This window comes from Borostomias antarcticus (genome assembly GCF_949987555.1).
Source record: "Borostomias antarcticus genome assembly, contig: scaffold_50, whole genome shotgun sequence".
Taxonomy (NCBI): Eukaryota; Metazoa; Chordata; class Actinopteri; order Stomiiformes; family Stomiidae; genus Borostomias; species Borostomias antarcticus.
This window is the reverse complement of record NW_028176195.1, coordinates 12501-25087: the sequence shown is the minus strand read 5'-3', so window position 1 is coordinate 25087 and position 12587 is coordinate 12501. Positions and strand designations below refer to the sequence as shown.

Here is a 12587-nt window from a genome sequence, read left to right as displayed (position 1 = left end):
CACACGGGGTTACTGTATCTCTCTGATCAAACCATGATCACACGGGGTTACTGTATCTCTCTGATCAAACCATGATCACACGGGGTTACTGTATCTCTCTGGGAGACCATGATCACACGGGGTTACTGTATCTCTCTGATCAAACCATGATCACACGGGGTTACTGTATCTCTCTGGGAGACCAACAATGATCACACGGGTTACTGTATCTCTCTGATCAAACCATGATCACACGGGGTTACTGTATCTCTCTGATCAAACCATGATCACACGGGGTTACTGTATCTCTCTGGGAGACCATGATCACACGGGGTTACTGTATCTCTCTGATCAAACCATGATCACACGGGGTTACTGTATCTCTCTGGGAGACCATGATCACACGGGGTTACTGTATCTCTCTGGGAGACCATGATCACACGGGGTTACTGTATCTCTCTGATCAAACCATGATCACACGGGGTTACTGTATATCTCTGATCACACCATGATCACACGGGGTTACTGTATCTCTCTGATCAAACCATGATCACACGGGGTTACTGTATCTCTCTGGGAGACCATGATCACACGGGGTTACTGTATCTCTCTGATCAAACCATGATCACACGGGGTTACTGTATCTCTCTGATCAAACCATGATCACACGGGGTTACTGTATCTCTCTGGGAGATCATGATCACACTGGGTTACTGTATCTCTCTGATCAAACCATGATCACACGGGGTTACTGTATCTCTCTGATCAAACCATGATCACACGGGGTTACTGTATCTCTCTGATCAAACCATGATCACACGGGGTTACTGTATCTCTCTGGGAGACCATGATCACACGGGGTTACTGTATCTCTCTGATCAAACCATGATCACACGGGGTTACTGTATCTCTCTGGGAGACCAACAATGATCACACGGGTTACTGTATCTCTCTGATCAAACCATGATCACACGGGGTTACTGTATCTCTCTGATCAAACCATGATCACACAGGGTTACTGTATCTCTCTGATCAAACCATGATCACACGGGGTTACTGTATCTCTCTGATCAAACCATGATCACACGGGGTTACTGTATCTCTCTGGGAGACCATGATCACACTGGGTTACTGTATCTCTCTGGGAGACCATGATCACACGGGGTTACTGTATCTCTCTGATCAAACCATGATCACACGGGGTTACTGTATCTCTCTGGGAGACCATGATCACACGGGGTTACTGTATCTCTCTGGGAGATCATGATCACACGGGGTTACTGTATCTCTCTGGGAGATCATGATCACACGGGGTTACTGTATCTCTCTGGGAGACCAACCATGATCACACGGGGTTACTGTATCTCTCTGATCAAACCATGATCACACGGGGTTACTGTATCTCTCTGATCAAACCATGATCACACGGGGTTACTGTATCTCTCTGATCAAACCATGATCACACGGGGTTACTGTATCTCTCTGGGAGATCATGATCACACGGGGTTACTGTATCTCTCTGGGAGATCATAATCACACGGGGTTACTGTATCTCTCTGGGAGACCATGATCACACGGGGTTACTGTATCTCTCTGGGAGATCATGATCACACGGGGTTACTGTATCTCTCTGATCAAACCATGATCACACGGGGTTACTGTATCTCTCTGATCAAACCATGATCACACGGGGTTACTGTATCTCTCTGATCACACCATGATCACACGGGGTTACTGTATCTCTCTGATCAAACCATGATCACACAGGGTTACTGTATCTCTCTGATCAAACCATGATCACACGGGGTTACTGTATCTCTCTGATCAAACCATGATCACACAGGGTTACTGTATCTCTCTGATCAAACCATGATCACACGGGGTTACTGTATCTCTCTGGGAGATCATGATCACACGGGGTTACTGTATCTCTCTGGGAGATCATGATCACACGGGGTTACTGTATCTCTCTGATCAAACCATGATCACACGGGGTTACTGTATCTCTCTGATCAAACCATGATCACACGGGGTTACTGTATCTCTCTGGGAGATCATGATCACACGGGGTTACTGTATCTCTCTGATCAAACCATGATCACACGGGGTTACTGTATCTCTCTGGGAGACCATGATCACACGGGGTTACTGTATCTCTCTGATCAAACCATGATCACACGGGGTTACTGTATCTCTCTGATCAAACCATGATCACACGGGGTTACTGTATCTCTCTGATCAAACCATGATCACACGGGGTTACTGTATCTCTCTGATCAAACCATGATCACACGGGGTTACTGTATCTCTCTGGGAGACCATGATCACACGGGGTTACTGTATCTCTCTGATCAAACCATGATCACACGGGGTTACTGTATCTCTCTGGGAGACCAACCATGATCACACAGGGTTACTGTATCTCTCTGATCAAACCATGATCACACGGGGTTACTGTATCTCTCTGATCAAACCATGATCACACGGGGTTACTGTATCTCTCTGATCAAACCATGATCACACGGGGTTACTGTATCTCTCTGGGAGATCAAACCATGATCACACGGGGTTACTGTATCTCTCTGATCAAACCATGATCACACGGGGTTACTGTATCTCTCTGGGAGATCAAACCATGATCACACTGGGTTACTGTATCTCTCTGATCAAACCATGATCACACGGGGTTACTGTATCTCTCTGGGAGACCAAACCATGATCACACGGGGTTACTGTATCTCTCTGGGAGACCAACCATGATCACACGGGGTTACTGTATCTCTCTGATCAAACCATGATCACACGGGGTTACTGTATCTCTCTGATCAAACCATGATCACACGGGGTTACTGTATCTCTCTGATCAAACCATGATCACACGGGGTTACTGTATCTCTCTGATCAAACCATGATCACACGGGGTTACTGTATCTCTCTGGGAGACCATGATCACACGGGGTTACTGTATCTCTCTGGGAGATCATGATCACACGGGGTTACTGTATCTCTCTGATCACACCATGATCACACGGGGTTACTGTATCTCTCTGATCAAACCATGATCACACGGGGTTACTGTATCTCTCTGGGAGATCATGATCACACGGGGTTACTGTATCTCTCTGGGAGATCATGATCACACGGGGTTACTGTATCTCTCTGATCAAACCATGATCACACGGGGTTACTGTATCTCTCTGATCAAACCATGATCACACGGGGTTACTGTATCTCTCTGATCACACCATGATCACACGGGGTTACTGTATCTCTCTGGGAGACCATGATCACACGGGGTTACTGTATCTCTCTGATCAAACCATGATCACACGGGGTTACTGTATCTCTCTGATCAAACCATGATCACACGGGGTTACTGTATCTCTCTGGGAGACCAAACCATGATCACACGGGGTTACTGTATCTCTCTGGGAGATCATGATCACACGGGGTTACTGTATCTCTCTGGGAGACCATGATCACACGGGGTTACTGTATCTTTCTGGGAGACCAACCATGATCACACGGGGTTACTGTATCTCTCTGATCAAACCATGATCACACGGGGTTACTGTATCTCTCTGGGAGACCAAACCATGATCACACGGGGTTACTGTATCTCTCTGGGAGACCAAACCATGATCACACGGGGTTACTGTATCTCTCTGGGAGACCAAACCATGATCACACGGGGTTACTGTATCTCTCTGGGAGATCATGATCACACGGGGTTACTGTATCTCTCTGATCACACCATGATCACACGGGGTTACTGTATCTCTCTGATCAAACCATGATCACACGGGGTTACTGTATCTCTCAGATCAAACCATGATCACACGGGGTTACTGTATCTCTCTGATCAAACCATGATCACACGGGGTTACTGTATCTCTCTGATCAAACCATGATCACACGGGGTTACTGTATCTCTCTGGGAGATCATGATCACACGGGGTTACTGTATCTCTCTGATCAAACCATGATCACACGGGGTTACTGTATCTCTCTGGGAGACCATGATCACACGGGGTTACTGTATCTCTCTGGGAGATCATGATCACACGGGGTTACTGTATCTCTCTGATCAAACCATGATCACACGGGGTTACTGTATCTCTCTGGGAGACCATGATCACACGGGGTTACTGTATCTCTCTGATCAAACCATGATCACACGGGGTTACTGTATCTCTCTGGGAGACCAACCATGATCACACGGGGTTACTGTATCTCTCTGGGAGACCATGATCACACGGGGTTACTGTATCTCTCTGGGAGATCATGATCACACGGGGTTACTGTATCTCTCTGATCAAACCATGATCACACGGGGTTACTGTATCTCTCTGATCAAACCATGATCACACGGGGTTACTGTATCTCTCTGATCAACCCATGATCATACAGGGTTACTGTATCTCTCTGGGAGATCATGATCACACGGGGTTACTGTATCTCTCTGATCAAACCATGATCACACGGGGTTACTGTATCTCTCTGATCAACCCATGATCACACGGGGTTACTGTATCTCTCTGGGAGACCATGATCACACGGGGTTACTGTATCTCTCTGATCAAACCATGATCACACGGGGTTACTGTATCTCTCTGGGAGACCACGATCACACGGGGTTACTGTATCTCTCTGATCAAACCATGATCACACGGGGTTACTGTATCTCTCTGATCAAACCATGATCACACGGGGTTACTGTATCTCTCTGATCAAACCATGATCACACGGGGTTACTGTATCTCTCTGGGAGACCATGATCACACGGGGTTACTGTATCTCTCTGATCAAACCATGATCACACGGGGTTACTGTATCTCTCTGGGAGACCAACAATGATCACACGGGTTACTGTATCTCTCTGATCAAACCATGATCACACGGGGTTACTGTATCTCTCTGATCAAACCATGATCACACGGGGTTACTGTATCTCTCTGGGAGACCATGATCACACGGGGTTACTGTATCTCTCTGATCAAACCATGATCACACGGGGTTACTGTATATCTCTGATCACACCATGATCACACGGGGTTACTGTATCTCTCTGATCAAACCATGATCACACGGGGTTACTGTATCTCTCTGGGAGACCATGATCACACGGGGTTACTGTATCTCTCTGATCAAACCATGATCACACGGGGTTACTGTATCTCTCTGATCAAACCATGATCACACGGGGTTACTGTATCTCTCTGGGAGATCATGATCACACTGGGTTACTGTATCTCTCTGATCAAACCATGATCACACGGGGTTACTGTATCTCTCTGATCAAACCATGATCACACGGGGTTACTGTATCTCTCTGATCAAACCATGATCACACGGGGTTACTGTATCTCTCTGGGAGACCATGATCACACGGGGTTACTGTATCTCTCTGATCAAACCATGATCACACGGGGTTACTGTATCTCTCTGGGAGACCAACAATGATCACACGGGTTACTGTATCTCTCTGATCAAACCATGATCACACGGGGTTACTGTATCTCTCTGATCAAACCATGATCACACAGGGTTACTGTATCTCTCTGATCAAACCATGATCACACAGGGTTACTGTATCTCTCTGGGAGATCATGATCACACGGGGTTACTGTATCTCTCTGATCAAACCATGATCACACGGGGTTACTGTATCTCTCTGATCAAACCATGATCACACAGGGTTACTGTATCTCTCTGATCAAACCATGATCACACGGGGTTACTGTATCTCTCTGATCAAACCATGATCACACGGGGTTACTGTATCTCTCTGATCAAACCATGATCACACGGGGTTACTGTATCTCTCTGATCAAACCATGATCACACGGGGTTACTGTATCTCTCTGGGAGACCAAACCATGATCACACGGGGTTACTGTATCTCTCTGGGAGACCATGATCACACGGGGTTACTGTTTCTCTCTGGGAGACCATGATCACACGGGGTTACTGTATCTCTCTGGGAGACCATGATCACACGGGGTTACTGTATCTCTCTGATCAAACCATGATCACACGGGGTTACTGTATCTCTCTGGGAGACCATGATCACACGGGGTTACTGTATCTCTCTGGGAGACCATGATCACACGGGGTTACTGTATCTCTCTGGGAGACCATGATCACACGGGGTTACTGTATCTCTCTGATCAAACCATGATCACACGGGGTTACTGTATCTCTCTGATCAAACCATGATCACACTGGGTTACTGTATCTCTCTGGGAGACCATGATCACACGGGGTTACTGTATCTCTCTGATCAAACCATGATCACACGGGGTTACTGTATCTCTCTGGGAGACCAAACCATGATCACACGGGGTTACTGTATCTCTCTGATCAAACCATGATCACACGGGGTTACTGTATCTCTCTGATCAAACCATGATCACACGGGGTTACTGTATCTCTGGGAGACCAAACCATGATCACACGGGGCTACTGTATCTCTCTGGGAGACCAAACCATGATCACACGGGGTTACTGTATCTCTCTGGGAGACCAAACCATGATCACACGGGGTTACTGTATCTCTCTGGGAGACCAACCATGATCACACGGGGTTACTGTATCTCTCTGATCAAACCATGATCACACGGGGTTACTGTATCTCTCTGATCAAACCATGATCACACGGGGTTACTGTATCTCTCTGATCACACCATGATCACACGGGGTTACTGTATCTCTCTGATCAAACCATGATCACACGGGGTTACTGTATCTCTCTGGGAGATCATGATCACACGGGGTTACTGTATCTCTCTGGGAGATCATGATCACACGGGGTTACTGTATCTCTCTGATCACACCATGATCACACGGGGTTACTGTATCTCTCTGATCAACCCATGATCACACGGGGTTACTGTATCTCTCTGGGAGATCATGATCACACGAGGTTACTGTATCTCTCTGGGAGACCATGATCACACGGGGTTACTGTATCTCTCTGGGAGACCATGATCACACGGGGTTACTGTATCTCTCTGATCAAACCATGATCACACGGGGTTACTGTATCTCTCTGGGAGACCATGATCACACGGGGTTACTGTATCTCTCTGATCAAACCATGATCACACGGGGTTACTGTATCTCTCTGATCAAACCATGATCACACGGGGTTACTGTATCTCTCTGGGAGATCATGATCACACGGGGTTACTGTATCTCTCTGGGAGATCATGATCACACGGGGTTACTGTATCTCTCTGATCACACCATGATCACACGGGGTTACTGTATCTCTCTGATCAACCCATGATCACACGGGGTTACTGTATCTCTCTGGGAGATCATGATCACACGAGGTTACTGTATCTCTCTGGGAGACCATGATCACACGGGGTTACTGTATCTCTCTGGGAGACCATGATCACACGGGGTTACTGTATCTCTCTGATCAAACCATGATCACACGGGGTTACTGTATCTCTCTGGGAGACCATGATCACACGGGGTTACTGTATCTCTCTGATCAAACCATGATCACACGGGGTTACTGTATCTCTCTGATCAAACCATGATCACACGGGGTTACTGTATCTCTCTGATCAAACCATGATCACACGGGGTTACTGTATCTCTCTGATCAAACCATGATCACACGGGGTTACTGTATCTCTCTGATCAAACCATGATCACACGGGGTTACTGTATCTCTCTGATCAAACCATGATCACACGGGGTTACTGTATCTCTCTGGGAGACCATGATCACACGGGGTTACTGTATCTCTCTGATCAAACCATGATCACACGGGGTTACTGTATCTCTCTGGGAGACCAACCATGATCACACGGGGTTACTGTATCTCTCTGATCAAACCATGATCACACGGGGTTACTGTATCTCTCTGATCAAACCATGATCACACGGGGTTACTGTATCTCTCTGATCAAACCATGATCACACGGGGTTACTGTATCTCTCTGGGAGACCAACCATGATCACACGGGGTTACTGTATCTCTCTGATCAAACCATGATCACACGGGGTTACTGTATCTCTCTGATCAAACCATGATCACACGGGGTTACTGTATCACTCTGATCACACCATGATCACACGGGGTTACTGTATCTCTCTGGGAGACCATGATCACACTGGGTTACTGTATCTCTCTGATCAAACCATGATCACACGGGGTTACTGTATCTCTCTGATCACACCATGATCACACGGGGTTACTGTATCTCTCTGGGAGACCATGATCACACGGGGTTACTGTATCTCTCTGATCAAACCATGATCACACGGGGTTACTGTATCTCTCTGATCAAACCATGATCACACGGGGTTACTGTATCTCTCTGGGAGACCAAACCATGATCACACAGGGTTACTGTATCTCTCTGGGAGATCATGATCACACGGGGTTACTGTATCTCTCTGGGAGACCATGATCACACGGGGTTACTGTATCTCTCTGGGAGACCAACCATGATCACACGGGGTTACTGTATCTCTCTGATCAAACCATGATCACACGGGGTTACTGTATCTCTCTGGGAGACCAAACCATGATCACACGGGGTTACTGTATCTCTCTGGGAGACCAAACCATGATCACACGGGGTTACTGTATCTCTCTGGGAGACCAAACCATGATCACACGGGGTTACTGTATCTCTCTGATCAAACCATGATCACACGGGGTTACTGTATCTCTCTGATCAAACCATGATCACACGGGGTTACTGTATCTCTCAGATCAAACCATGATCACACGGGGTTACTGTATCTCTCTGGGAGACCATGATCACACGGGGTTACTGTATCTCTCTGGGAGATCATGATCACACGGGGTTACTGTATCTCTCTGATCACACCATGATCACACGGGGTTACTGTATCTCTCTGATCAAACCATGATCACACGGGGTTACTGTATCTCTCAGATCAAACCATGATCACACGGGGTTACTGTATCTCTCTGATCAAACCATGATCACACGGGGTTACTGTATCTCTCTGATCAAACCATGATCACACGGGGTTACTGTATCTCTCTGGGAGATCATGATCACACGGGGTTACTGTATCTCTCTGATCAAACCATGATCACACGGGGTTACTGTATCTCTCTGGGAGACCATGATCACACGGGGTTACTGTATCTCTCTGGGAGATCATGATCACACGGGGTTACTGTATCTCTCTGATCAAACCATGATCACACGGGGTTACTGTATCTCTCTGGGAGACCATGATCACACGGGGTTACTGTATCTCTCTGATCAAACCATGATCACACGGGGTTACTGTATCTCTCTGGGAGACCATGATCACACGGGGTTACTGTATCTCTCTGGGAGATCATGATCACACGGGGTTACTGTATCTCTCTGATCAAACCATGATCACACGGGGTTACTGTATCTCTCTGGGAGACCATGATCACACGGGGTTACTGTATCTCTCTGATCAAACCATGATCACAAGGGGTTACTGTATCTCTCTGATCAAACCATGATCACACGGGGTTACTGTATCTCTCTGGGAGACCAAACCATGATCACACGGGGTTACTGTATCTCTCTGGGAGACCATGATCACACGGGGTTACTGTATCTCTCTGGGAGACCATGATCACACGGGGTTACTGTATCTCTCTGATCAAACCATGATCACACGGGGTTACTGTATCTCTCTGATCAAACCATGATCACACTGGGTTACTGTATCTCTCTGGGAGACCATGATCACACGGGGTTACTGTATCTCTCTGATCAAACCATGATCACACGGGGTTACTGTATCTCTCTGGGAGACCAACCATGATCACACGGGGTTACTGTATCTCTCTGGGAGATCATGATCACACGGGGTTACTGTATCTCTCTGGGAGATCATGATCACACGGGGTTACTGTATCTCTCTGATCAAACCATGATCACACGGGGTTACTGTATCTCTCTGGGAGACCATGATCACACGGGGTTACTGTATCTCTCTGATCAAACCATGATCACACGGGGTTACTGTATCTCTCTGGGAGATCATGATCACACGGGGTTACTGTATCTCTCTGGGAGACCATGATCACACGGGGTTACTGTATCTCTCTGATCAAACCATGATCACACGGGGTTACTGTATCTCTCTGGGAGACCATGATCACACGGGGTTACTGTATCTCTCTGATCAAACCATGATCACACGGGGTTACTGTATCTCTCTGGGAGACCATGATCACACGGGGTTACTGTATCTCTCTGGGAGATCATGATCACACGGGGTTACTGTATCTCTCTGATCAAACCATGATCACACGGGGTTACTGTATCTCTCTGATCAAACCATGATCACACGGGGTTACTGTATCTCTCTGGGAGACCATGATCACACGGGGTTACTGTATCTCTCTGATCAAACCATGATCACACGGGGTTACTGTATCTCTCTGATCAAACCATGATCACACGGGGTTACTGTATCTCTCTGGGAGATCATGATCACACGGGGTTACTGTATCTCTCTGATCAAACCATGATCACACGGGGTTACTGTATCTCTCTGGGAGACCAACCATGATCACACGGGGTTACTGTATCTCTCTGGGAGACCATGATCACACGGGGTTACTGTATCTCTCTGATCAAACCATGATCACACGGGGTTACTGTATCTCTCTGATCAAACCATGATCACACGGGGTTACTGTATCTCTCTGGGAGACCAAACCATGATCACACGGGGTTACTGTATCTCTCTGGGAGACCATGATCACACGGGGTTACTGTATCTCTCTGGGAGACCATGATCACACGGGGTTACTGTATCTCTCTGATCAAACCATGATCACACGGGGTTACTGTATCTCTCTGATCAAACCATGATCACACGGGGTTACTGTATCTCTCTGGGAGACCATGATCACACGGGGTTACTGTATCTCTCTGGGAGACCATGATCACACGGGGTTACTGTATCTCTCTGATCAAACCATGATCACACGGGGTTACTGTATCTCTCTGATCAAACCATGATCACACGGGGTTACTGTATCTGCGTTCTGATGCAGGGGGGGGGTTGGGAGGGGGAGGCGTGTTCGGTCCAGTCTTCCTGGCTGTGTGTGCGTGCGCGTGTCTGTGTGTGCGTGCGCGTGTCTGTGTGTGTGTGAGTGTGAGTGTGTGTGTGAGTGTGTGTGTGAGTCTCACCAGGAGCTCTGGGGGGTGTGGAGGGGGCGGTCCAGTCTTCCTGGCTGTGTGTGTGTGTGTGTGTGTGTGAGTCTCACCAGGAGCTCTGGGGGGTGTGGAGGGGGCGGTCCAGTCTTCCTGGCTGTGTGTGAGTGTGTGTGTGTGTGTGTGAGTGTGTGTGTGAGTCTCACCAGGAGCTCTGGGGGGTGTGGAGGGGGCGGTCCAGTCTTCCTGGCTGTGTGTGTGTGTGTGTGTGTGTGTGTGAGTTTGTGTGTGAGTCTCACCAGGAGCTCTGGGGGGTGTGGAGGGGGCGGTCCAGTCTTCCTGGCTGTGTGTGAGTGTGTGTGTGTGTGTGTGAGTTTGTGTGTGAGTCTCACCAGGAGCTCTGGGGGGTGTGGAGGGGGCGGTCCAGGCCGCGCTGTGGCAGCGTCCAGCGGAGATCTGGTGGATGTTCTTCCCCTGCAGGGCTGTGGTCAGCGTGGGCTCCCTCACATGGTTGGTGTGACCAAGGCCCAACTACAATACACACACACACACACACACACACACACACACACACACACATCACTGTACTAAAACATACATCAGTATACTACAACTGCTATAATGTACCAATTACCAATGTGTGCATACTGTGTATATTGGATATTTTGACATAGTGAAAAGCTGTATAGCTACAGTACATATCTCACATACACACACTCAACTGATATGGAACATATGCTGAAAATGCCCATCAGGATATCACTGACAAGACAAGAAGAGCTGATTGACTGACAGTTTGGTGTCATGTCAATGTGTATGTACTGTGTGTGTGTGTGTGTGTGTGTGTGTGTGTGTGTGTGTGTGTGTGTGTGTGTGTGTGTATGTACTGTGTGTGTGTGTGTGTGTGTGTGTGTATGTGGCCATCACCATTGAAGACACAGTGGTGACTCGGACTGCGAGGAATGTGGGTGTGACCCTGGATGACCAACTGTCGTTCTTCTCACATGTCACATCCGTCACACGCTCCTGCAGATTCCTGCTCTACAACATCAGGAGGATTCACCCTTTCCTCACTGATGAAACGCCAAAGGTACTCATCCAGGCCCTGGTCATCTCCTACCTGCTCATCCAGGCCCTGGTCATCCCCCACCTGCTCATCCAGGCCCTGGTCATCTCCCGCCTGCTCATCCAGGCCCTGGTCATCATCCACCTGCTCATCCAGGCCCTGGTCATCCCCCACCTGCTCATCCAGGCCCTGGTCATCATCCACCTGCTCATCCAGGCCCTGGTCATCATCCACCTGCTCATCCAGGCCCTGGTCATCTCCCACCTGCTCATCCAGGCCCTGGTCATCCCCCGCCTGCTCATCCAGGCCCTGGTCATCTCCCACCTGCTCATCCAGGCCCTGGTCATCTCCCACCTGCTCATCCAGGCCCTGGTCATCTCCCACCTGCT

General features: G+C 48.2%; 1 protein-coding gene across 1 annotated transcript in view; it reads right to left on the bottom strand.

Moving 5' to 3' along the window:
• LOC311328703 (putative E3 ubiquitin-protein ligase HERC1) overlaps positions 1-12587 on the bottom strand; it is a 67141-nt gene that overhangs the window by 42680 nt on the left and 11874 nt on the right. The window contains exon 10 of the mRNA XM_084462636.1: positions 11525-11663. Coding sequence (XP_084318762.1) covers positions 11525-11663 — 139 coding nt within the window. The remainder of the gene's footprint in view (positions 1-11524; positions 11664-12587) is intronic.